At 41.4% G+C, this 27,285-nt stretch overlaps 2 protein-coding genes and 1 long non-coding RNA gene across 7 annotated transcripts in view; 2 read left to right on the top strand and 1 right to left on the bottom strand.

The window, feature by feature from the left end:
- Positions 1-10,634, top strand: part of dnah10 (dynein axonemal heavy chain 10) — a 33,263-nt gene extending 22,629 nt beyond the window's left edge. For all 3 annotated transcript variants that reach the window (XM_011486028.4, XM_078934999.1, XM_078934998.1), the window contains exons 58-78: positions 95-231; positions 314-531; positions 624-845; positions 1,079-1,226; positions 2,349-2,628; positions 2,706-2,935; positions 3,028-3,301; positions 3,390-3,494; positions 3,606-3,760; positions 3,833-3,987; positions 5,475-5,649; positions 5,769-5,969; positions 6,224-6,433; positions 8,213-8,308; positions 8,392-8,563; positions 8,647-8,778; positions 8,902-9,113; positions 9,205-9,372; positions 9,452-9,632; positions 9,702-9,847; positions 9,935-10,634. In XM_011486028.4, the coding sequence (XP_011484330.2) occupies positions 95-231; positions 314-531; positions 624-845; positions 1,079-1,226; positions 2,349-2,628; positions 2,706-2,935; positions 3,028-3,301; positions 3,390-3,494; positions 3,606-3,760; positions 3,833-3,987; positions 5,475-5,649; positions 5,769-5,969; positions 6,224-6,433; positions 8,213-8,308; positions 8,392-8,563; positions 8,647-8,778; positions 8,902-9,113; positions 9,205-9,372; positions 9,452-9,632; positions 9,702-9,847; positions 9,935-10,081 (3,764 nt within the window). In that variant the 3' untranslated portion in view covers positions 10,082-10,634. The remainder of the gene's footprint in view (positions 1-94; positions 232-313; positions 532-623; positions 846-1,078; positions 1,227-2,348; positions 2,629-2,705; positions 2,936-3,027; positions 3,302-3,389; positions 3,495-3,605; positions 3,761-3,832; positions 3,988-5,474; positions 5,650-5,768; positions 5,970-6,223; positions 6,434-8,212; positions 8,309-8,391; positions 8,564-8,646; positions 8,779-8,901; positions 9,114-9,204; positions 9,373-9,451; positions 9,633-9,701; positions 9,848-9,934) is intronic.
- ltb4r2b (leukotriene B4 receptor 2b) lies at positions 10,457-20,356 on the bottom strand. 2 transcript variants are annotated; one of them, XM_011486162.3, is made up of 5 exons: positions 20,233-20,356; positions 16,911-17,486; positions 16,417-16,617; positions 16,268-16,311; positions 10,457-11,011 (listed from the first exon to the last, which is right to left on the bottom strand). In XM_011486162.3, the coding sequence occupies exons 2-5, from the start codon at positions 17,460-17,462 to the stop codon at positions 10,741-10,743; spliced, it is 1,068 nt and encodes a 355-aa protein (XP_011484464.2). In that variant the 5' UTR covers positions 17,463-17,486; positions 20,233-20,356; the 3' UTR covers positions 10,457-10,740. The 2 variants fall into 2 exon arrangements, with proteins under 2 accessions (XP_011484464.2, XP_020566328.1); XM_020710669.3 differs by having other exon boundaries at positions 20,238-20,335.
- On the top strand, positions 12,062-14,541 carry LOC144986808 (uncharacterized). 2 transcript variants are annotated; one of them, XR_013650657.1, is made up of 4 exons: positions 12,062-12,199; positions 13,286-13,360; positions 13,662-13,715; positions 13,791-14,541. It is a non-coding gene; the product is annotated as an uncharacterized LOC144986808 (long non-coding RNA). The 2 variants fall into 2 exon arrangements; XR_013650658.1 differs by lacking the exon at positions 12,062-12,199 and adding an exon at positions 12,293-12,469.
- Positions 20,357-27,285: the final 6,929 nt, after the last annotated feature.

The raw sequence follows: 27,285 nt of genomic DNA, 5'->3' as shown, positions 1-27,285 counted from the left end.
AAACTGATTAAAAATGAGCAAAGAAATGATTTTAAATGATATTTTTCGTGCTTTTTACAACTTTGACTGAATCCTGTTAATTTATTCTATGTAGATTTCCTGAAAAATCTTCAGACCAGTGTTGAGGAAATGCAATCAATCAGTAAGGCTGGCTCAGGAATCCTTAAGTTTGTCGAGTCATTCATGAGTTACTGGGATATTGCTAAAGAAGTTCAACCAAAAAAAGATCAGGTATTTTTTCTTTTACTACTGCTAAGAGAATGCTGTGCATTACAAATTCACAAATGACAGATTTTCTTTTGTTTATTTTAAGGTGAAACGTCTAGAAAAGGAGTTCCTTCAGAGTAAAGCGGAACTAGAGTGCATCAAAAACGACCTTAATAACATGCAGAAAGAGGCAAGTTCTCTGAAAGAGAAGTATGAAGATGCTAATTTAGAGAAGGAGCTGCAACTGGATGAGGCAAAGCTCATGGAGAGGAGGCTGACAGCTGCTGACAAACTGGTCCTTGGCCTGACCTCTGAAAGGGAACGGTGGGCTTCCCAAACAGTGAATGCATGCAGCTGCAGGGCTCAAATCCAACTCAATCTTTCTGGCACTAACCTTTCTTTTCTGGTCAATTTAGATGGACAAAAGATTTGGAAGAGTTGAAACAGCAACACGAATGTCTCCTGGGTGACTGTTTGATAGCAGCTGCTTTTCTAAGTTATGCTGGGGCCTTCAACTGGGACTTCAGGAACAACATGGTATACGACAAATGGACTCAAGATGTAAAGCAGAAAGGAATCCCTCTGAGTCAGCCATTTAAAATAGAAAACTTTCTGACGAATCAATTAGAAATCAGCAGGTGAGCAACATGTGCTCGCAATATTTTCACCTGAATTCATTTCCAAGTAGAAGTTGAATTAATGTAAGTTTGGAGGAGAATTGGTTTGATGTACATTTGCATCAATGGGCCCTCAAGGGGTTTAAACCTTTTTAAGCAGTCATAACTCACAATGCAACATCAGCTGTTTGTTTTTTATGAAGTCATTTTTTTTGTCTGAACAGCTGTGGTGATAAATAATGCTCTTGTGACAGATGGGGCTCAGAGGGTTTGCCTCCAGATGAGCAGTCAGTGCAGAATGGGATCCTAACAACCAAAGGGAGTCGATTTCCATTGTGTATTGATCCCCAACAGCAGGCCCTCAACTGGATTAAAAATAAGGAAAAAGACAATAATCTAAAGGTGCAAAACATTTTTTGATCAGTGTAACTTCAGATGACTCTTTGCTCTGTTAGAGGCCGTGTCACACAGCCACTACGTACATTTTGGGCATTTTCCACAAATGAAATTTCTGTCTTTCGTTTCGAGACATGCGTGATACATGTAATTCCTAAGTGTTTCTTCCGTTTGTCATTTGTCGATGTGCACAGATGTCCGTTGAAGGTTTCGGGCGACAGGTATTAACGTGAATTTGGTTTTGAGCTCTACAAAATTTGTGATCCGTTGAGAATTACGCAGTTTACACATTTCATAGTTTATTTGCAGTTAGTACGAAAATCTTACACAATTGTGCATGATTTTTGTGAGATTCATACACAAATTTGTTGCTTTCCACAACCATTCCATGTATGTGTCATGTAAGGAGGGCTGGTGAGCAGCAAGGACCCAAAATGCAGAGACGGTTCCGGGGCATGGGGTTCATTCAACTAACAAAAAGTGCTGCAGAGCAGGAAAACAAAACTAAACTCACTGTGGGCATAACATGAACACATGGCAGAAGGGAGTCAGGGAAGAGACATTTATGGACATTCACAAGAGGAAGGCAGAGACAAGACTTATATACAGACAGGACTGACAAGATACAGGTGAACATGATCAGGAGAGATTGGGACCAGGGAAGTAAAACTCAAAAACATGACAAAACAGGAAACCTTTCAAAATAAAACAGGAAACAGAACTAAAACATGACAGAAACAAGATGTAAAGCAAAAACCAACACAAAGAAATCCAAACCATGACAGTATGTCTAACGGACTACGCCGCACATATCACTTTCAAATTACGTAATTCACACACGAATCACTAAGTGATTGCATCTAAAAACACTGCCATAATCATGCACAATCATGTTCTACGTTGATTTACATGTTTTTAATTGGTTTATTCGTAATTCTTTCGTGGTTTTGTTGTGGTTCAGTCATGACACATCTGTTAAATTTTCACGTAAAGACTCAACTTTTCTCACTTTCTCCACGTATATTCACGTATGACCAATTTTCATCTATGCCATATGCACAAATTGTACTTACTGGCTATATGACACGGCCTTTAGATAAGTTTATTGTGATCTGCGTTTCCTGTCAGGTCTCATCTTTAAATGACCCAGACTTCCTGAAACAGCTGGAGCTTTCTATCAAGTATGGATATCCATTCCTCCTTCAAGATGTGAATGAAGACATCGATCCAATAATTATAAATGTCCTGGAAAGAAATGTTGTGGTATCTGAAGGCAGAACAGTCATTGTGCTAGGTGACAAGGAAGTGAATTATGATCCAAACTTTAAACTTTTCCTTCACACCACATTGGCAAACCCTCAATATTCCCCATCAGTGTTTGAAAAAGCCTTGGTTATAAATTACTCTGGTAAGTTCATATAGGTGGTGACACAGTTTCTGTTCAAGACTTTTTGTTTTTAATTTTTGTCCCTGTGTTACACAAAGTGACCCTTAGAGGCTTGGAGGACCAGCTCTTGAGTGTCACCACAGGGTTTTTGGAAAAGGTCTTTCAGCAACAACACCTTCTTTTAGTTGAAGAGATAAGTGAAAATAAGACGCTGCTGAAAAGCCTGGGAGATTCGCTGCTCATGGAGCTGGGAACATCTACAGGCAACATGCTGGATAACACAGAGCTGATTCAAACACTGGAGAAAACAAAGACAGAAGCCAGTGAGGTAGGTCCTCCTAAGAACAGCATTAGTGGAGTCATTGTGTTCCTGCAAATTCAAAGAGATAACTAAAACTAATTTTCTATGTAAAATTCTAGACAATAAAGAAACTAAGTGTGGCTCAGAGTAAAACCGTGGAGTTTGCCAACCTCAGAGAGGGTTACCGGCCTGTTGCCAAGCGTGGTGCAGTTCTGTTCTTTGCACTGTCAGACATGGCTTTGGTGAACAGGATGTACCAGTACTCCCTTACTTCATACCTCAGCCTGTTTGAACTTTCACTGCAAGAATCTCTGGCTCATCCGAACCTTCAGCAAAGACTTGAGAACATCATAAACACTCTGACATACAACGTTCATAACTATGCAGTCACAGGTACAGTAATAAAGAAGACATATTATTCTATGTAGGGTCATAAGCTGATCTGTAGATGTCTCCGGCCTTACTGACTGCTTATCTTCAGGACTGTTTGGAAAACACAAGTTGCTGTTTTCCATGAACATGACAGTTAAGATTGAGCAGACAGAAGGGGGAGTTCCTCAGAAGGAACTGGACTTCCTGATCAAAGGTAAACTTTTATCAAAACACAAAAGAGGATCATGCATGTTTGAGGTGTTTAAAAACACGCAAATATATGCAATGGTTATAGTTATGGTCTCCCACTTCCTGTAAAAAAAAGGTAATCTATCTGGCGATGGAACCAAAGTCCAAAAGCCTCACGAGTGGATTCCTGATCAAGCCTGGCAGGACATCACGAAACTGGCAGAACTTTTTCCTGAGCAGTTCAGCTCTCTGCCCAGTGACATAGAGCAAAACTCCACTAACTGGAAGTCTGTAAGTGAGCACAGTGACAGGTCTGAATGTGAATTAATGAGCCAAGTGTAATTGTTGCTGTTCTCTCCTCAGTGGTGGGACTTGAGGGCACCAGAACAGGCTCCCTTTCCCCTGCAATACAGCGAGAGCCTGTCAGCCTTTCAGAAACTGCTGTTGCTGCGATGTTTACGTGCTGACCGACTCCACAGGGCTATGGCCGACTATGTTACTGTCACTATGGGCAACATGTAAGGGATAGAACACAAGGCTACGGAAAGAGACAATAATGTTGTGTTATAATAACCCAATTTTAAGTATACCCTCACCGGCCACTTTATCAGGTCCACCTTGCTAGTACCAGGTTGAACCCCTTTTGCCTTCAGAACTGTCTTAATCTTTGGTGTCTTAGATTCAACAAGGTTCTGGTAACATTCCTCAGAGACTTTGGTCCATATTGACATGACAGCATCACACAGTTGCTGTAGATTTGTCGGCTGCACATCCATGGTGTCAATCTCCCGTTCCACCACATTCCAAAAGTTCTCTATTGGGCTAAGATCTGGTGACAGTGGAGGCCGTTTGAGTCCAGTGAACTCATGTCATGTTCAAGAAACCAGCCTTAGCTGATTCCAGCTTTATGACATTGCGCCTTTTGCTGCTGGAAGTAGCCATCAGAAGATGGTCCACTGTGGTCATGAAGGGATGGACATGGTCAGCAACAATACTCAGGTAGGTGCCTTTGAACCATGCTCCATTGGTACTAAGGGGCCCAAAGTGTGCCAAGAACATATCCCCCACACCATGACACCACCACCACCAGCCTGAACCGTTGATACAAGGCAGGATGGATCCATGCTTTCATGTTGTTGAGGCCAAATTCTGACCCTACCATCTGAACGTGGCAGCAGAAATGGAGACTCATCAGACCAGACAACGTTTTTCCATCTTCTATGGTCCAGTTTTGGGGAGTCTGTGTGAACTGTAGCCTCAGTTTCCTGTCTTAGCTGACAGGAGTGGTGCCTGGTATGGTGTTGAGCGTTCAGAGATGCTCTTCTGCAGACCTCGGTTGGAACCAGAGATTCTTTGAATTTCCGTTGTCTTTCTACCAGCTGGAACCAGTCTGGCTATTCTCCTCTGACCTCTGGGACCAACAAGGTATTTCTGCCCACAGATCTGCCCCCCCATTCTCTGTGAACCCTAGAGATGGTTGTGGGTGAAAATCCCAGTAGATCATCAGTTTCTGAAATCCTCAGACCAGTCTGTTTGGCACCAACAACCATGTCACGTTCAAAGTCACTTCAATCCCCTTTCTTCCTCATTCTGACGCTCGGTTTGAACTGCAGCAGATCCTCTGGACCATGTCTACACGCCTACATGCATTGAGTTGCTGCATTGTCATTGGATGATTAGAAATGGTCATTAACGAGCAGCTGGACAGGTGTTCCTAATAAAGTGGCCAGTGATTTTAGATATACATTTATTTGTGAACATAGCACCAAAATGAATCAGGAAGCATTTAAAAAGTGGTACGAGCTTTTGCCTTTTTTGATATAAAATATAACATCTTTACTGTAGACATTGGGGGAAATATGGATCAAGATTAAGAATTAAATCCCCCCAAATATTCTCAGATATTAAGCTTTCATTATGTAATGAAGTTTAGTCTGGAGGGTAATTTGTTTAAACCTAATCACTTATTTAAGGTTTTAACATACTGACTTTTGTGTCTCTTCAGATGTGTGCACCCCCCTTTGATCAACTTTACCACAATCTATGAACGCAGCACAGCCTTCTCTCCCATTGTGTTTATTATGAGTTCTGGATCTGACCCAACTACTGACCTGATCAAGTTTGCTGAGAAGTCAGGCACCAAGTTTACACTAATTGCAGTGGGACAAGGCCAGGAGCAGGTATTCAACCCTTTTTCTCGATGTGCCAAAAACAGTAAGATAAAAGGGTACAGTATGTGGGTTAAAAAGGAATCCAGCTAAATAAGAGTAGCTAAGAGTCTCCTGTACCTGTGCTAAAGGTGGTGCTGAAGTTGTTGGAGAAGGCAGTTTCCATTGGTAGTTGGTTGATACTACAAAATTGCCACCTGCTTGTGAAGTGGCTGAAGGATTTGGAAAAAGCGCTGGAGAAAATAACCAATCCCAACATCAACTTTCGCATGTGGATCACGACCAATGCCATCGATGATTTTCCCATCGGTATTTTGCAAAAGTCTCAAAAGGTGAAACACTTTTTATTTGCTTGCAGGTGTTTTGATTTAATCTTTCTTGGTTTGTTGTCCTTTTAGGTTGACGTTAAGAAAAAAATCTTCATTTGTGTTGTTCATAAACTACTTCTGACTTTCACAGCAGTAGACATTTACATGTTCTGCCTATTTTTTTAATGGAAAACATATCTTAGTATCTCCACAAATTCTGGTCTATTTTGTCAGGGTTGTCCTAACTGCACAGAGCTAAAATTTGATTCTGTATGCAGGTGGTAGCAGAACCTCCAGAGGATATCAAGCTTAACATGAAAGCCACATACTCCAAAATCTCACAGCAGACCTTGTCCTCATGCCAGCACCCTGCTTTTTGCAGCCTGGTTTATGTGCTTGCCTTCTTTCATGCTGTTGTGCAAGAAAGGAGCAAGTACGGCAAGACAGGCTGGAGTGTGCCTTGCAACTTCAATGACTCTGACTTCAGCGTAAGTTCTGCAAGGGGCTAATTCTGTGTTCACGGCTGAATGCTGTGGTTCCGGAAAGAACAAGGCAGATCATTTTTTTTTCTTTGCAGCAAGTGACATGGCTGCCAGTAAATCCTTGTAGTTACAACTGCCTTTATGGGTCTGTGGGTGAAAAATGGGCAACCATGTATGGTGTGCGCAGGTGTCTTACACGAAATAGCAAGGTCATAAACCATTCAGCGAGCCCGTAGAGCCTAAATGCCCCTTTCTTTTTCTACTGGCATGCTGCAGGCAACAGGTCATATTAAACATTTAAAGGACACACAAGGATAAGTAAAGTAAGGTAAAGTAGGTGAGACACAGGCCTCTCATCCATCCATCCATCCTCCCCACTTATCCGGGTCGTGGGGGCAGCAGTCTAAGCAGACGCGTAGACTTCCCTCGCCCCGGTCACTTCATCCAGTTTCTCTGGAGGGACCCCGAGGCGTTCCCAAGCCAGCCGAGCGATGTAGTCTCTCCAACATGTCCTGGGTCTTCCCCGTGGCCTCCGCCCAGTGGGACATGCCCGGAACACCTCCCCAAGGAGGCGTCCAGGAGGCATCCGGACTAGACGCCCTAGCCACCTCAACTGACTCCTTTTGATGTGGAGGAGAAGCGGTTCTACTCCGAGCTCTCCGAGGGTGACCCAGCTTCTTCCCCTATCTCTAAGGGAGCGCCCAGACATCCTACAGAGGAAGCCCTTTTTAGCCACTTGTATGCGGGACCTTGTTCTTTCAGTCATGACCCAGAGCTCATGACCATAGGTGAGTATTGGAACGAAGGTCGACCGGTAAATTGAGAATTTTGCTTTTTAGCTCAGTTCTCTCTTCACCACAACGGACCGGTACAGTGACTGCATAACTACGGACGCTGATTCAATCCGCCTGTCAATCTCACGCTCCGGTCTTCACTCACCCGTGAACAAGACCCCAAGATATTAAAACTTCTCCATCTGGGGTAGGGACACTCCACCCACAGAGAGATGGCAAACTACCTTTCTCCAATCGAGAATCATGGCCTCAGATTTAGCGTTGCTTACCCTCATCCCAGCCACTTCACACTTTGCTGCAAATCGCCCCAATGCGGCCTGTCATGTAGATTTTTTTTTTTTTTTTTTAACTTGTTCTGTTTAACAGCTGGGCAGGCAGATGAGAGCTGAGGGCCTCTTGTGTTGGACATATTTTACTTTAACAATATTTATTTAAAAAAAAAATTTAACTTTTATTTTTTTAACCCCCCAAATTCCTGCAGATTGGGCAAGAAGCCCATTCCGTACATGTTATAAGTGCGCTTCTTGCTTGCAGTATGACTGTTAGAAATGAGTCAATTAGACAGTCAGAGCGTATCACTTGTACGTCATGAGTGCGAGCTAACTCCATTAGCATTATGGTTACTTCACAGTAGACAATGCACAACAATGGTACGTTCCATTTCATGATGTCCCTTAAGGCGCCAGTGCAAGCGTCAAAGGAACTGCAAGACACCCCTGTGCTCACCTTATCTTGCAGCTGCACCTCTCAGTTACAGTTGACCCTCCCTGGGCCTGGACAATCCAAACGCTTGCAGCACCCTTACAGGTCCATGTGACTAAGGCTTAAGCCATCTGAATGTTAGAATCCAAAAGAAGTGTTTTATTTTGGCTCATCAAAGAGTTCTCATGTTTGACACGCCTTTTACTGCTTTACTGCTGTAAGTCGTCCACAGATGTGTTATGTTTGTAAATTTCACAGTTGGATAATTTAATCAATGAACTTTTTCCAGGCCTCTTTGGAAGTACTAAGCACCTACCTGACCAAATGTCATGAGCAAGGAGACAGCTTTATACCCTGGGAAAGTCTTCAGTATCTCATTGGGGAGGTCAGACTATAACAACATTGTTTCTCACATGTGCTGCTCTGTCTTTGACATAGCTCTAAGTTTAGCATAAACATGTTTTTTAGGTAGTGTATGGTGGACGAGCAATTGATAGCTTTGACCGCAGGATCCTAAAGGTCTACATGGACGAGTACTTTGGAGACTTCCTCTTCTCCCCCTTTCAGCATTTCCACTTCTTCAGAAACAAAGATGTGGGTTACAAAATACCTCCTCCTGGGAGAAAGCATGTGTATACTGGTCAGTTATTATGCTTATATTTGTTATAACTTTTGACAGAAAATCTGCTTATTGTGAGCTTTTCCTCTTTTCTTGTTCTTCAGATGAGATTGAGAAAATGCCTCTTATAACCACACCTGAGGTAGCTGGACTACCTTCCACTGTGGAGATAGGATACTACACTCAAGCTGTTGAAGAGATGTGGACCCACTTAAGAGTCCTTCAGCCTGAAACAGGTATGCCTCTGTCTTTTTTCACTTCCATATGAACTGATGCCTTTTATGTACTTGGTTTTGTGACTTTTCCTTTGAGTTCTAAGTCAAATTAAGTAGATTTTATTTACACATGTTGTCCCTCAGGTCAAGTTGGGAGGGGCATTGGAGGAGATGAGCACATCAGCCACATCGCCCAAGACATTCAGAAACAGTTGCCTGAGTTATTCGACATTAACTTAGTCGGCGAGGAGTTGGGCACAGACCTCTCTCCGACCTCAGTGGTTCTTCTCCAAGAACTCAGACGATTTAACAAACTGGTCCTCTGCATGCAGCAGTCGGTGGTTGAGCTGTTGAGGGTGAGTCGAGAAAAAATAAAGAAACTACAGAGAAAAGGTCCTCGTGGTGACTTTTGCTTGAACTCTTTTGAGCATTTTCTGCGTCTTGCAGGCTTTGACTGGTGAGGTGGGAATGAGCAAAGAGTCGGATGACTTGGCTCACGCCTTTTGTAATGATCTTGTTCCTGCCATGTGGAAGAGGTTGGCACCAGAGACCCTGAAGTCTCTCGATGACTGGATGAGCCATTTAAGGAGGCGTTATGAGCAGTACAGTAACTGGGTAAAGAAGGTCCCTCCTCGATGAACACCTTTAAGGAAGAGGACATATTTGTCTGATTTATTTGTGTTCTGTCTGACAGGTACGTGAAGGAGAGCCAAAGGTTATGTGGCTGTCAGGACTGCATGTTCCAGAGTCTTACTTGGCAGCTGTGGTCCAAGCTGCATGCCGGAAAAAAGGCTGGCCTCTTGATCAGTCCACCTTTCATACAGAAGTGACTCGGTACCGCACTGAGGACGACATCGACGACAGACTAAAACAGGGTATTAAAGCAGATTAGTCTTTTAACAGTGGAGGGTGGTTCTGAAAGCTCATGTCCATATTATCTGCAGGCTGCTACCTATCAGGCCTGTTTCTGGAGGGAGCAGACTGGGACATGGAGAATGGCTGCTTGGCAAGAAGCAAGCCAAAAGTCTTGGTTGTTGAGCTGCCTATCCTCAAAGTCATCCCTGTGCAGAAAAACAGCCTCAGGCTGCGGGTGAGGCTCAAGACCGCCACACACCTCTGGAGTTCTCTGCCTTTTACTTTGACGTTTGTGAATCTTTTTATATTTTTCAAACCTCAGAACACGCTGAGAACTCCGGTGTACACCACTTCTTTGCGGAGGAACGCGTCAGGTGCTGGACTGGTGTTTGAAGCCGACCTGTTCACCACCATGCACACCTCCCACTGGGTCCTTTCAGGAGTATGTTTGTACCTCAACTCTGACTAAAGGGCACACATCTTAGCCTCATGATCATTCTTCTATGATCTCTTGATTTAAAATGCTTAATGTTAAAAATTTAAAACACAACTCTTTATCTAGTTTAAAATGTTCTTTTGGAGTTATATACAGGACACTGGTTTCCTAAAAAGAAACTACTGTAACAGCTGCTGTCACAGCAATCTTCTTTTTCTTTGTTATCTTTTTGCTGAACGTTTAAGGCTACTGGGATGTCACGCCTGTACTTGTTGTCAAATTATTACAATAACCTATAAATTGTCTGTCATTGATGGTTGTGTGATTTTTGTAAAAGGATACAAAACCATTTTTTTCCTACCAAAGTGTTTAGATGAGGTGGTGTTAATCCACTAATGATACTAAAACTTAAACAAACTTAAAACATTTATTATTTTACAAAATTACACTTATTTTGTTCATTTAACGTACACAGAAAGTTAAGCGTTGCATTGACATTATTTTTGTTGCAAACATTGTAAACACTATCAACAGAAAAAACGATGTAAAACAGCTGCACTTAGAAAAATAAAAACATCTGACGTCAGTTCCTTTGACTCGCTCTGATGCAGCAGACAGAAACACTGCGGGGGGTTATGGTTGTTGTTAGGTGTGTAAAACCTTTCATGGATGCATGGAGTCCTTTTCATGGCCTAACTGACTTCAGGAGTTGCTGTCTGTTCACGGGTAGGCAAACTGTTGTTGCTGTCATTCGATCTTATTCCATTTTTCACCATCAACCGGCTCTTCTTGTTCTCGGTTTGCTCCGATGATGTGCCTTCAAAGAGTTTCGCCATGAAGGCGAAGCCATTCTTCTTGATGTAGGACTTTCCAGCAAAAGTGTACAGAACTGGATTGGCACAGCTGCTGATGAAGGCCAAGGCCGACGTCACTGCACGGCAGGATGAGTGGACTAGCTCCAATCTGCAGGTGGACACAACAGACGTTCACTTAGACCAGGGGTCTGCAACCTTTTGGTCCAGTTTTTCACTCATCAAAACCTAGCGAAAGCAGCAAAATCCAAACTTTTTTTATGTTTCATGTTTTGGTGGCCGTTAAGCCGTTTATTAACAAAATGTAACTTAATTCAATTATCACAGTGTGAAATCTTTCATTAGCTAACTTTTACTTTTGACAGCAGCACATGCAAGTTCCTTTCAAAATAAAATACACCCTGTATCAATTGCGATCCTCCTGCTGCAGAGGATTTACTTGCAATAATATACTTTTTTTTTTTTTTTTTTTTTTTCTTTACCTTGTCCTGTCCAACAGCTAGGCAAACAGATGAGAGCTGAGGGCCTCTTGTGTTGGACATATTTTACTTTAACAAGAGGGGTTATTAATCTTCAGACAAACCAAAGGTATGACTGAACAAACCCCTTTTGTAATTGAGGCCAAACTTTATTAATTTCAAACATGTTTGAAGATCTTTGGTGTTGGACCGGACGGAAAAGGAAAGAGGGGAAGAAGAGAGAGGGACGTTAGAGAGAGGGGGGGAAGGAGGGTGATAGTAGGAGGGGAAGGGGGATAAGACCATGAAGCAGCATAAAGCAACAAGTTTACTGGTTGTTAATCACCATGGTAAGGCTCAAATGCAGTACAAAAAGGGCGGAGCCTGTCCACACACACACCCAAGTGTCAAACACACCTGCTAGTTGCAAAAATGTCCATCTGTCGACATGTACACAAAACAGATAGTGCTCACACGCATACTTATGCCTTAAAACCAACTAGTGTGAAACATTTCAGTCATTCAGTCACGCAAACCGCCAGTGCAAAGGTGAGCCAACACCCGTGCTCACACTGAAAAAACGGGAAAAGTGGGGTTGTTCAATTTACAAATAGTAAACATGTTTGTTTAATATGAACAAATTATGTTTACCTTCGAAACATAATATAATCTTGAAAATCACACATAATGTCTTGCTGTGTTACTTTTATATATTTAAATCATGTTGACAAAACATGAAATAGTTCTGCTTGATCCTTTGCCCCTTAATTTTGGATAAGTAAACCCCATCGGTGAAGAAGAATTCCAGGAGGGGAAACTTTGCAGTCAGCCATTTTAGAGAAGCTACAAGCACCTGCTCTGGCTGGAGGAACTTAAAAAAGGTAAGTTAATTTACTCTAACAAATTAATTTAAGAAAGTGGAAGGCCTAAATGTATCATTAGTGTTATTTTTTCCACGGGGAAGAGCTTTGTAATCCACTTTTGTCGTAGTTATCAAAGTTAAGGCTCTGCGCGCCACTTTTGTCCCTGCCGGCCGCAGCCCTCGGACGGCAGGTAGGGGGAGGTGTGTGTGCGCGGTAAATTGTACTTTCACGTTGCAGGCAGATTCAGCTGTAAACGCGGTGATTTCAAATGATGTACGGGGAAGAGTGGTGAGTAGTTATGACGTAGGAATTCGCTTTTGACAGAGGGCAGTGGGCGCTTGCGGGCACGGCGTTTTTTTTCCCACAGAGTCAGAAACTCTGCCAGGGGAATTTTCATCGTCACTAAGTGGATTTCTTTTTGCTAAATTCTGCGTTGTGGAGACCGAAATTGAAGGAAAATGTGAAAAGCTATCATTACTATTGTCATTATTTAGTTTTTCCATACCGTTCCACCATGAGCTAGTTTAAGGACAGCATTATTTGACCAGCAAACAGCAGCGCACTTCTGTCTCAGTCAGCTGTCAATCATTCTCCGTGCGCGTCTCGTGCACAGAATGCGTTCGGTGTGTCCAGTTTACATAAATCTTTGGTTTCAATCAGAGCTTTGTTTTCATTCTATGATGCTGAACATATTTTTATTTTAGCTTTGAGAGTTTAATGGAGTGAAAATATTCATGTCCTTTTGGAACAAGTGTATAATGTGTAGTAAAAAGTTTACAGCCTTAGTTATATTAATGTCTGTAATACTACTTCACAGATTCCCCCTATTTGATAAATTAATATGGGAATCCTTTATGGGTGGGGGGATTAGCTACTCCCGATCTGCTAGTTTAGTTTTGCAGTTTCCATCTCAAAATTAGCGGGTTCTCATTAAGCGTGGTTTGAATCCTGTGGGGGGAGGGGGGTGTCAAATGTTCTTTCAGGTCTAATTTCTTAAGAATATTTTTGCAGCTATTGATTTCAAACCAATGCATATTTAGTTAGTAAAATTATACAACAAAGCTGTGGAAGTGTCACTATATTTATTTCCTGATTAATTTACAGAGCTCATCACACAACACTTCCAACTGCTCCTCCCTGATCATGCTGGGGTCCATGCTCCAGTCTTCACTGAGTCAGGTGGGTCACCATGCATTTACCATATATTATTGGAATTATTGTCTCCTGGATTGTCATAGAATCGGGAGGTAATCAAGATTGCCAGCCCTACTCTTTACACGCACCTTTTATGCAGAGAGATACATACATAATAAATAATCAAATTGATGGTTATCCCACTACCTCTGTTAACATGACACTAAGTATATAATGATTTTGTTAACCCAGTAACTATAACATTTATTGATGAGCCAAGGGTAAGAATTGTATTTTTCCAAAGTTTTCATGTGAATTAAAATTTTTTTGACTCTTTGTATTTCAGACTGCTGACCTTCTCGCCAATATAAGAAAGTTCTGGGGTTTATTCAAAGTACAGGTGAGTTGTGTAATCTAGACGCTTTAACTAAACTTCAAATGTGAACTGTGCACACAAATATCTTGTGTTCTTTAGAATGAAGACCATGCAGCACTCCAGGAGGCAATCGAGGACACCACGGTGGAAATTTCCCTCCTAATGGAAACTGGCAGTGGTGAGGAAGAGGACATTCTCGTGGTCCACATCTCCCAGGCTGTGGGGGTCGACCCACCAAGTGTCTGAGTGGCAGATGCCAAGGCTTTTTTGGCCTTATTTACAGCACAAATCTGATTACCATCTTCATCTCAGAAACACCTTGTCATGGGGCCGTGACTTTGCTCCTGCTATGATCTCCTGGAGGCCCTTCCCTTCTTGAGCTCTCCCGCTGGTCACAGGTGTTCTGTATTATGTTGATTGGTTTGTCTATTTATGCAGTGTCTGATCTTGTTTCTGTGTCGGAGCATCTTCGTTCTACGCTCTGGTGTTATGGTTCTCTGGCATTAAAGCCCCTTCGAGTGAACTATTGGATTTGGGTCGTTCTTCCTGCTCTTGGGTTCTCTCCCTTGGACATTCCGTCACACACCTTTGAGGTAATCCAAAAAAAACTGTATTAGAGTTGTAAGGCAAAGTTGTATCTAAGGTTTCAGGCTTAAAGATCCGACTCTTTGAATAAAATGACCTTTAAATAGTTTAACTTTTTCCTAAGAAGGGATTCCAGCTGTTTGCTTTGGCTCTGTTATCTTCTGTTTAATAAAAATGGCAAGCCCAATTTATTGTGATTTGTCATTTTATGCTACACTGTAAACATATTTTTCAAGTTTAGATAATAAAAAAGTTAAATCTGAAATTTGTGTTCAGTGTCATATGTTCATTGGATTTTCATAATGCACAAGAAAGTATTTGCTTTAAATAATAATCTGCAATTTTATTTTTCAATTTAAATTTTATTAAAATAATTTATAAATTAAATGAACTATGTAATTTCAAACAAATAATAGTGTTTTAAATGTTTGAAAAAATTATGGTAAATGACATAATAAAATCTTGTTTGTTAATGTAAAATTATTAGGTGCAGAAACAAAGAAGCATTCATTACGGTAGAACATGATTTTATTATGTGCAATAATTATATTGGTTCAACATGATTTTTTTGCGCGCAACCGATGTCCATGATTTTTTTATGTCAATCCAACAGGTCTTTTTTTTCAGTGCAGGTGAGTGCTCATGTTCTTCTAATATGGATGGTGGAATGTGTAAAGAAGGAAGGAGAGCGCCCAGCCATCCCCACCCCAAGACCCCCACCGCAGCAGCAGCGGCAGCCGGAATCCCCCCCACGCCACACGGAAACCGGCAGGGAACAACCGCCGCCCGAGCGACCAAGCCCGCCACCCAGGCCAGGGCCAGCAGGACCGCCGCAAGGCCCCCCAGAGCCAGAGAGCAGGGAGGCACAGAGGGAAAGAGAGGGCCGCCCCAGCCCAACCAGGAGAACAGCCCCCTCGCCCCGCCGGGAGAGCCCAACACAGGGCCCCACCGGAGAGGGACGCCCACAGCCCCAGATGAGCACCCCACCACCACCCAGGAGTTCTGGGCATCCCCCCGCCCCAACCCCAGGTACGAGCCAGGATCCCCCAAGGGAGACCCGCTCCGCACTCCAGGCAGCCATCCGCCCGGCCCACGGTTGGTCCAGGGAGGAGCAAGGCAGGGGCCCGCCGCCCCCGCCCAGGAGGGGGGAACCCCGGGGAAAAAAGAGGGCCCACAAGGGGTGTTGTAAATATGGCCCGACCAGGCTCGGCCACAGTTGGAAGTTTGGCGGGGCCTGGCGCTCAGGAGCAAGGACCAGAACCCACCCCCCAGGGACACCAACACCCCCGGCTCAGATGTAATGTGAACCCCCCCACCGCGCGGAGAGAGCACCGCCGGGCCCAGGAAGCCGGCACCCCGGGGACACGGCCGCCGTTGCAAAGGGGCCCGTACCCCCCACCAGGGAAGAGGCAGGGGACAGATGGTCCTAGGTCCCACCTTCCTTGCAAAATGTGTGTGCGTATATGTGTGTTTAATATACTTTTAAGAACTTTGCCTCTCAGCAGCAACTAGGTGCTGTTGGGCAGCTGGAGATAAGAATATGAAAATTGAATTAAATTATTTCTAATAACCGACAATTCTGACAGTAGATTAAAACCTTTAACCATACAATTTTTCTTAGGTAGGACGTCTGCATTTTGGAAAAGCGGTTAAACACCAAATGCCTCCCAATTTAGTGGTATGTCAGCAGTGATTAAAAAAAAAGTTTATTTTACTAATCTTAGATGACCTTAGTTTAAAAATATAAACATAAATGCTGAAATTATTTGTTAAAAATAGTTAATTTTCTTCAAATCCACAACGGGAGATAAAAGTGTCCCCATGTGACCCCGGAGCCTCAGGTTGCAGACCTCTGACTTAGGCTGATGGTAGCCTCTGCCCCATGGCAGGTAAAACACTGTAAAACTTGCTTTGGTTGTTGGATGTCAGGAAGATGCATCTAAAACCATTTAATGTAAATGTTTTAAGTGAAGAAATTGGATTTAACTTACAATTCTCTTGTGCTTGAATCTTCTGGATACCAAGCTGCTGCCACCTAGAACAGAAAACACACACTCAGTGTTTAATCACAACGGATCCTGCTGTAGGAAATATGAAGGGCTTTCATTTTACTAACAGTAATAAGGACATCTACCCTCACCTCTACCATGTTGATAACATGATATGGCAGCCAGAACAAGCCAAACATCACCACAATAGCCAGGATGAGTTTCTCGCTGCGAACATGGCGTCGGAACTTGGTCTGCCGGAGGCGTTTCAGGATGAGGACGTAGCAGGTGATGATGACGGCGTAAGGAAGGATGAATCCTGACACAGTTTCCAGGGAATACTGGAATCTCACCTGTGCACAAGCGAAGGAAAAAATGGGTCTAAAAAGCATTTAGTGAAATCTGTATTTGGACTAAAAAAGTGAATGTCTGCATTGTTCTAAATTCAGTAAACAGAATTTAGTACTTCTTCCAAGTGTGTTCCTTTTTTTTTGAGAAAAACTTTAAAAAGTTATCATATTAAACATTAGAAACATCAAACAGTGCTTTCTAGTAAACTTTAATTTACTATAAACAGGTCAGAATAATTAAACCATTTGTAAACTGCTTTGATTGAATGCACACAAGTACACATTCTTACACTTACATGTCGAGCCTGGGTGTGATTCGATTCACAAACCAGTTTTTTTTGGTTTGTCTCGTCATCGGAGACTTCTATGACATTCCGAAACACCAGTGATGGGATAGCAATCACCATGACCAGCATCCACATTCCCCCAATAACTCTCCTCACAATCTTCCTGGTCACCAGGTAAGAGAGTTTTTGTGGGAACAGCACAGCCACCATCCTGTGGACACTCATCAGTGTGATCAGAAAGATGGAGGCGTACATGTTGGTGTTGCACAAGTAGAACAAGCCTTTGCACATGGCTACACCAAAGATCCACTTCTTCTTGGCCAGGTAAATGATGAAGAAGATGGTGAGGACCATGATAAACCCATCAGCAAATGCAAGGTTGAGGATGAGGAGGGTGGTAACTGAGCGTCGTTTGATGCGAGCCAGGATGCTCCAGACGATGAAAAAGTTGCCGGGGACACCCAACAGGAAGACCAGGCTGAGGATGAGGGCACCAACCGTTGTGGAGAAGTTGTTGTTGACAGCGCTGTCGTCCTCGTGAACTGTGGTATTTTTCTTCATGTTTTGATGAAGTCAATTTTTAACCTGGACATAAAAAAATGAATCATAAACCAGAGGTTTTTAGTTAAAGATTAACAGAAATGTTCCATCTAATCTATGGTTTTGGTGACTGACATTGGCTGGATATTACTGCCATACAGACAAAAATAATCTTTATGATTTAAAATGCTGACAAACAATGTGGATGTCATGAAATAATAAAGTATTATTTTTCTCACAGAATTAGTTTACTTTATTCTTTGTCAATTATTTTTTCAAAACATTATAAGTGTATGTCAAAAATGTGTTAAATATCACCAAAGTTCTATGCTTAAAACATTGAACCATTTTTCATAAATTCACAGGGTTTTAAACCTGGAGAATTCCACATTGAAATAAAAACCTTTCTTTTGTACAGTCGCAGACACATTCAGCCTGACCCTGTTGCCTGTTAAATTAACTCACATCTCAACTTTTTTAACAGTCTTTGTCAGATGTCATGTCATCTGCCCCCAACAGCTCCATCAAAGGCTAATTCCAGCTTCCTTTGCACGAATAGTGAAATCTCTGGGTTTCTTTTTTAGACCTTTGCTCTACGCTGCAGATCAGTTCTTAGTCACAGCTATTATGGGATGTGGTGGAAATTCATGCATAAAGTCAAAATGCTGCCATTGTCCTTGCATTTGGCCAAATTGAAATGGCACCAGACAGAGGAGGCTGTCCCCATGAGCTCTCTTTGAAAGCTGCTATAAAGAGCCTCATAATCTAGAATGTGTGGCTGGCAGCTGTCTGTGCAGATGGCAGGTAAGCGTGCAGAAGTGCGGCTGAAATGTGTTTGTTTCTCTAAGATTCTTGGGTAAAAATTTGGATAGTTAAAAAAAAAGTATTGCACAAACAATTGTATAAACTCTTGTATCAATGAACAATATTATGTCTGAACATAGAATCTAATCACCACGCTCTGTAAATTGCATTTTATTGAATGTAAAAATAAAAAAAAGGTAGCAAAACATGTAGGTCTCAGTCATAGAGTAAAAATAAAGAAATTCTACTTAAAAACTAAATAATTTAATGTTTGTAGAAACATTTTTCATTTAGAGTCCCACGCTGATCCTCTTTTGATCTATTTTTTGTTCAGTGGTCTTTTCACTGTGATGATGCCGTTTTTAGACAAAATGAAAGGAAAACCTCACTTTCTGCGACATAGTTTCTGCAGAGCGGCAGGAGTTGATCAGAAATTCACCTTTGACTTGTGGGTGGGTTTGTGGACAAGGAATAAGCCAATCCCTGCTCCCAACATCCTCCTGTTTACACTCTCCCACTGGCTTACAGCCCCTGACAACCCCAACCTGACATTAGTGGTGCAACAAAAATGGCGAGCAGTATTGTAGCTATCCAGCCGTACAGTTTAGATCCAGATTCCAGCTCAGACGAGGAAAACAAAGACGTTCAAGTGGATGCATCAGAATGGAGCAGAGCAGGGAGCTTGTGGCCCACCCAGCGTATTTTCTATGTTACAAATATAATCTACTGATTCACAACAATTTGAAAACAGAATTACTCAGAAATGCGATTTTAATCTCCATCGTGAGAAAAAGGTCTCAAGAACGTGTTTTAAAACAACAAAAACCCTTTTTTTTTTAAAGGAGTGGGTCTCTAAAATCAAAATAGTTTCATCTCTGCAAAAAAGTCTTTATATAACTGTCTTTTCTTACAAATATGTTAAAAGGCACATTTATAACAACAATAAAAAAATGTGTGCTTTATTTTATAAAATAGTCTTGCAAAAAATAGAAACCTATGTCTCAATTTCTTTTTACAGCAGACGTCCTCTTCTCTCTGATTAGATCTGAATGACCGTTTTTTTCCAGTTTTAACTTTCACTTGTTTCAGCCTTCCTGAAAAACTGCAGGTGTGATTCACAGACTATAAATGATCTGTGAAAAACATGTTTATATCTCTGATTTATGAAAAGCCTTTTGAGGTGAGAGTCTTGCTGTGTTTATGAGAGAGGGTGAATCCATGTAAACAATGGATGAATGTGTCCTTAAACCTGTCATGTGTGATTATTTAATGACAGGAGTCCAGAGCTCTGGAGAGAACCACAGAGAGAATCTTTCAGAGGATTTCTGCCAACCTGACGCAGCATCGGAAGCATTTCCATCACGCCTTTTGGAGAATTTACAAGCAGCATGCTCAAAAATGCCAAACTACTTCTGGATCAAATGAGGATAAAACGCATTGACCTCAGTTTTCTATTTTATTCTCTCTCTCACTGGTTTCACGTGGTTTCAGGTTAGGGTCAGCTAACCTTTAAGTCGATTGAATAGCTTTCAGCAAACTAAACCATAACATCTAGCAGCTTTTTATATGTATAACAACATCATTGAGCCAAGATGAAGCAAAGTGTCAATCAATTTTGACAATTAACTTAACTTTGACACTTACTTAACTTTCTATGTCCTTACTAAAATCTAATTATCTTCCAATAAACTTGTTCTGATCATAGAAAACTACGTTTCTACAGAATGTCTTATTCTCAAAATGTGTGTACAAATGCACAGAAAGGACAGGAAAGACAACTTCGACTGGAAACTGTTGCTGAAGTTTAAAGACAGCCTTGAAAATAAATGTTATCATAAAAAAAACTTCATTGGAAAATACATGAATCAAAAAAGATCACGGTCATTTAAGGGAAGGTTTTAAACATTTCCTGTCTTAACAAACACAAGCCATCTGACTAAAAGCTCTGTTGAGGTTTTTCATTGAAATATCCACATCAGTGACTGACCTTACAGGGAATCAAATCGTCCTCGGAGGGATGTTTCCAACTGAAATACCCCGCCGCTGCTCAGTTGTGACGGTGCTTCTCTCCTCTTAGCTCATAAATGCTGCATTACATCTGGGTTTGCAGGCTGCAACATGTTGTGGTTTGATAGAAGGAGGCAGAGAGGTGTGTCCTTCCCTATGGCTTTTACCCGCCTTGACGACAATGGTCTATATAGTTGGACCATTTGTGGAAAAATTTGTAACCTCAGGCTTTTAAAACTTCACTTCATTTGATTTCCTTAAACAAAGTATCAATGCATTTAGAGATATTTTTTTATGTGACCCGGGGCATCTTTCGTTGACTAACAATTGCGTAACAAGCGAGCCAAGACAGGAGGAGGAGAAGTGACTAAAGTGCTTGCTCAAGCTACCTATGTCATGAATGCTGATCACACATGCACAAACATGAATATGAAGAAGCAAAATAAAACTTGCAGAGAACAACACCTGTTCCAACAAGCCTCCTCTTTAATAGGAATTGCAGTTTCCACGAAAAGGTGCAGATGTGGATGAAGAAACTTGCCTTTCAAGCCAGTAGATGAGCTGTCTTTGTTTTTTAACTTTCCCCTTTTTTAAAAAGGAACATGCAGTTCTTGATCACTTGTCGACAATCGTTTTAGCTCGATGAGCTCCATTTGTGTTAATTACCTGGTGCTGGAATAAAGCATTTCATCCTTTTGCTTTTTCTCATCTCAGCATTCGTTCCTAAGTATACATACTCTGGTATTTCCGAGAAAAGACCTCCAATAAAGTTATTTAACTGCTTTAAGGAGAATATTTTGAGTCATCTGATTCCAGCGGAAGTTAAGACATTTAGCCAATGCGGAAAAATCACCAAAGACTTCAGGCTGTATTAGTCATTGCTTGTAATAACACACTTAAACAGACAATAAAGTATCAGGAATCCAGCTATTTTCTAGACCACATCAGCTCTATGGTGCCGCATAGAACCAGGAAAGTGGATCAACGGTTGTCATTACAAACAGGAATCAACTGTTGTAACTAGTTTGGTAACAATATTTAGTCATTTTATTCATTAAATACCACTATTTGAGTGTCTTCCTCTCTGATGAAACATTGTGTTCAAACACTTTTAAGGTAGTTTATTCTTAATTTTTTGCAAGCAATGGTGAGTGATTGTTGGTGACCTTGACCTCCATCTGCCACAACCCTCCAGTCAGCTGCCATGCTGCATCAAGAACTCTGTTACAGACTCTCCTTCAGAGAATTAAATCTTCTTGCACTCACCTCTCGTTTCTGAGTATCCTTCCGGGTTCCAGCGTCTGGGTCTATCTGAAATCCCGCGTGATCATGACAAATACATTCACAAACCAAAGAGACGCTCGCCACTAAAAAAAATTTTTTTTAAAATAAACTTTATTGCACATTATGCCATTTTACAAGGATGTACTTTTAGGTATGCAATAAAAAACACAACTGCAAATATCAAATACACATATGTAACAAACAGAAGAACAAGAATAGAAATAGAAATAAGCCAGAGGGTTAAACTCTAAACTCTAAAATACTGAATCTATCATATACAGACAATGTTCTGATTTATTTTTGCTTCTCTGAATTTCAAATACTGTTGATATACTAATTCAACTCAGAAAGGAATGCAGTGAAACAGGGTTTTCTACCAGAAAATTTACATTTATGAACATGAAATTTGGCCAAAATGAGTAAAAGATTTAAAAGTAAACCAGAGTCCTTTGCATATTTTTTTATATTAGACCCAACAAGACATCTTTCCAGAATTGTCATGGTGCCTCTGCCAGATACTCTCCCCCTCCCCCGCCTGCTCTGTTTTGGACGCGACCAGCTGCCCTCACTTACTTCATCATCGCTGCAGCCTTCTTAAGGAGCGCTTGGATCAGCATTCGATGCCAGTTCGTTGTTCATCCCATGGTGCTTAGTCTGGCCAGCTCTTGTTCCTGTATGTTGCCAAGTTTCATGTTACTCATTGTGCCTCTCGCTCTGTCTCAGGAAAAATCCCTTCTGGTGCTCACCTGGTCGCGGTCCTCTGGTCTCTCGTACCTCGCTCCTGGATTCCCTCTGCAAGACTCCTCCAGCCAGCCGACGCGACTCCTCCTGGAAAGAAGCCATTACTCACCTTCTGCTGTATTAAACCATCTTAAAACTTCCCTCGTTGTCCGAGTCTCTGTCCAGGTTCCAGCATTTGGGTCATTCTGAACTTACGTCATTTCATGACAGGAATAAGAAAAAACAAGAATCAATTTTATCATTAATGAAATCACACATCTTCTGCCAAAACACCTTAACTTTGGGACAATACATCTGTATTACTCTAATTTAAAATATCAAGTAGAAGCATTAAAACAACAAATATCGTCCAAATACAATGACTTCCCCCCCTCAGGCCTCTGAATAGATTCTCCTGGAACCTTAAATATAGCTCTGTTCTTAGGTGAAGGGTTTTGCCGGAGCACTCTGGGGAAGACAATCACAGGTGAGTACATCTTGCAGTCACACCTTAATATAATTATAATAAAGACTAAAATTATTTTCTTCCAGGTAGCTCCCAATTCATCTACACACCACACAGGAAAAATAAAATCATGCAAACCCCAATAAACCCTTATTCAAACCTATAAAATGTGCCATTTAATCCTGTTTTAAATGTTCCTTTTTAAAATGTTGTGTGCCCACGTACCATAGCCATAAGTTTAATAAAGTAACAAAGGAACTCTTCATTACATCATGGTTTTCTGACTTTTGCCACATGAGGGAGTCACATCCTCACAAATCAATTTTCTTTGTTTTAACCAACTAACTTCTCTCAGCAGGTCTACATGCAGTTTGTTTTCTTTCATTTCATCTGACAAACCATAAAAAACAAACAATTAAAATAACACTCAAATATGCATGAATCCATCAAGTAATGTTTGAGAAATTAGTTTTTTTAACGTTTTTTTCAGATTACAGCTGCTGTTTTCTTAGAATCCACACATTTTCCGCTTTTCATTTTAAAGAAACCCAAACCTCTATACAGCAGTATTTTATCTTGTCATTTTTGTTTTTTTAAGTTTTTTGGGGGAAAACAGAATTAATCATTTAATATAATAAACACAAGACACTGACTTGTGTTTCAGTTCATTATATTTATTTATAAAATGTTATTTATTGGGGCCGGTTTAGCTCGTGCTGGTTTGCAGCACCTTTCGCCCGTGAAACCTGGGTTCAATTCCAGGCTGCTCCCCATTCCCTTCTTCACCTCTGTGCCAGTCCCAAGCCCAGTTAGATTGAGAGAGTTGCATCAGGAAAGGCATCCAGCACAAAACATTGCCAAGTTAAACATGCAACTCATCCTCAAGGGAGGGTTGCTTCGCTGTGGCAACCCCTTATGGGAGAAGCCAAAAGTAAAAGAAGATTATAGTGTTATTTATTATCTATTTTTAACTATCAACTGTTTTTATTAGCTAAGTTAACAAATGAATTTCCCTGTTGTGAGATCAAACTTCTATTGCTATTAAAGTTCTACACTGACCAAAAGTATAAACACAACACTTTTGTTATTGCTCCCATTTTTTATGGTATGAACTCAAAGATGTGAAACATTTTCCACATACACAAAATAACCATTTCTCTGAAATATTGTTCACAAATCTGTCTAAATCTGTGATAGTGAGCACTTCTCCTTTGCCAAGACAATCCATCCCACCTCGCAGGTGTGCCATATCAAGATGCTGATTAGACAGCATGATTATTGCACAGGTGTGCCTTAGACTGGCCACAAGAAAAGACCACTCTGAAATCTTCAGTTTTGTTTTATTGAGGGGGTCAGGGGACTCAGACAACCAATCAGTATCTGGTGTGACCACCATTTGCCTCATGAAGTGCGACACATCTCCTTCGCATAGAGTTGATCAGGTTGTCTATTGTGGCCTGTGGAATGTTTGTCCACTCTTCTTCAATGGCTGTGCAAAGTTGCTGGATATTGGCAGGAACTGGAACACGCTGTCGTATTCGCCGATCCAGAGCATCCCAAACATGCTCAATGGGTGACATGTCAGGTGAGTATGCTGGCCATGCAAGAACTGGGATGTTTTCAAATTCCAAGAATTGTGTACAGATCCTTGCAACATGGGGCCGTGCATTATCATGCTGCAACATGAGGTGATGTTGTTGGATGTACAGCACAACAATGGGCCCCAGGATCTCGTTACGGTATCTCTGTGCATTCAAAATGCCATCAATGAAATGCACCTGTGTTCTTCGCCCATAACATATGCCTGCCCATACCATAACCCCACCACCACCATGGGCTACTCGATCCACAACATTGACATCAGAAAACCGCTCACCCACACGACGCCACACACGCTGTCTGCCATCTGCCCTGAACAGTGTAAACCGGGATTCTTCCATGAAGAGAACATATCTCCAACTTGCCAGACGCCATCGCATGTGAGCATTTGCCCACTCAAGTCGGTTACGACGACGAACTGAAGTGAGGTTGAGACCTCGATGAGGACGAAGAGCATGCAGATGAGCTTCCCTGAGACGGTTTCTGACAGTTTGTGCAGAAATTCTGTGGTTATCCAAACCGATTGTTTCAGCAGCTGTCCGAGTGGCTGGTCTCAGACGATCTTGGAGGTGGACATTCTCGGAAACAGCTTTGGAGACGGCTTATGGTGGAGAAATGGACATTCAATTCCCTGGCAACAGCTCTGGTGGACATTCCTGCTATCAGCATGCCAATTGCACGCTCCCTCAAAGCTTGTGACATCTGTGGCATTGTGCTGTGTGATACAACTGAAGATTACAGAGTGGCCTTTTCTTGTGGCCAGTCTAAGGCACACCTGTGCAATAATCATGCTGTCTAATCAGCATCTTGATATGGCACACCTGTGAGGTGGGATGGATTGTCTTGGGAAAGGAGATGTGCTCGCTATCACAGATTTAGACAGATTTGTGAACAATATTTCAGAGAAATGGTTATTTTGTGTATGTGGAAAATGTTTCACATCTTTGAGTTTGTACCATAAAAAATGGGAGCAATAACAAAAGTGTTGCGTTTATATTTTTGGTCAGTGTATTTCAACAGCATCTAAGCTGATGTGAGTTTCAGCCATGAAAGATGCACGCTTATGTTGACTGACATCAGTCAGAACTGGAAAAAACACAACATGGATCTTAATACAAGAAAAGAACAGACTGGGACTTATACCCCAAAGATGAAGGAATGAGTAGATTTCAGCTACAAGACTGGGAAAATGGTTAACAGCAGTTTTACAGAACAAAACCTGCAAGAACAAATATAATGATCTAAGGTCATGCTGAGGGAAAGGAAGAAGAGGGGCTCCATAGATTACTGTAAGTAAAGCTGTAAACAATATTCTGTAGAGAAATAAAAGTAACAGTGATGCCAGCTGACTGTGTCACAAACATATCTAGAGTTCTGTGTGATGAAAAAGTCAAAGAAAAAAGACGAAAAGTGTATTTATTTCCATAATTTCATTTAAAAAATGACGTATCATGGAATACAGAGGACTTCATGACTTGTTTTGCTGAGGATCTGGATGTAGATGCAGACTTCATCTTCCAGAACGTTCTGGCCTCTGCCCTAACCGGCAGAATTACCAGAACCTTCTCTGATGCCCATGCCATCACAGTGCTCAACTGGCCAATGCGCTGGACCTTAACCCCATTTAGAAGAGGGGCACAAGATTACAAAACAAAGAGGAGCTGATGGCAAACATCAAGAACATCTGGACTACACAACTCCCCTGCACTGCCACAAGCTGATTGCATCAATGCCATGGAGCATTGATGCATTATCCGTTATTAAGGCAAAGATAGATATAGCTTTTTGAAAATATTTTATTTTTATTGATATAAAGGGATCATAAACTCTGTTTTTATCATTTTGTAAAAGCGGAGAAGTACATGGTGATTTCTACTCAGCTTTCTTATTTTTGGAAATCCAGTTTTAATGAGCTGGAACCCCAATTTATGTCAAATATGTGAAATACTTCAAATCTTTGGAGTTATTTTTGTGCCATTTTTTCAAAGGCAATACTCATTGCTTTTTTGTGTTCTCAAAAAATTATTTTGCTCTCAAAACAGAAAAATGCACTTGAAACTCAAAAATACATGCAAACACAACAAAACAATTTTCACTCAAGAGAAATTCTCTCTTCTCTGCACTTGAAACATAGCAGGGCGACGCGATGCAAACCAGCCAATCACAGACATGGACTTGAAGGTTGATGCTGATAGTGATTGGTCATAAATTCTTCCAATCATCTCGTGGACTGGATCAGGTTTGGAAATATGGTTTAAAAAAGAAGATTTACGCTCCAAACAGTGAGTCCTGCACTTGGCATAATAGCACAAAAATCTCTCCACAGAAATCGATCCAACGGTGCAGGGCCCTGAGTCTAAATCCTATGAACATTTTTTTTAATGGAATCATGAATACACTTTTCCTTGATATTCACATTTGTTGGGAAAGATTTTATATATCATGATGCTGTGCAGAAGTCCTCTCAGAGTCTTTCTAATTTCTGGTCAGAATTTGTAAAACGCTGTATGGGAAGATCAGCTACTAGCTGACATTCAAACAGATATTTTCAAATGGTTAAAACTAAAAATATTTAGAAATCTTGAGGCAAAATCCCCAAACTGTGAGGCACTTCCTTTCTGCAGCTGCCATTGATTTATTTACCCCGTAAATGCAGATGATCTGTCACTTTGTCTAAACGACTGAATGTAATTGAACAAATTCAAAAGCAAACTTTATCCGAACAGAACCACCAACCAGTCCTCTCTTTGGCCGTCCTTACATTATTTTTCTTAGGAAGAAGGAGTTTCCACTGTCAAATGTTAATGCCTTTGTATACTTTTGGGATTCCGCGTTGGTGGTAGTTTACAGAGCCTAACAAATCCCCCCGAGGGCTTTAGAAATTCTTGCCTTGTTGGTAGCACTTTTCCCCTCTCACTAATCACACTGCAACATCATGAGATCCGTCCAGGATCCAAAGGCCTG

Source organism: Oryzias latipes, chromosome 17 (assembly GCF_053564925.1).
Source record: "Oryzias latipes strain Hd-rR chromosome 17, Olatipes_Hd-rR_3.1".
NCBI lineage: Eukaryota > Metazoa > Chordata > Actinopteri > Beloniformes > Adrianichthyidae > Oryzias > Oryzias latipes.
This window is presented reverse-complemented; position numbering and strand designations above follow the sequence as displayed.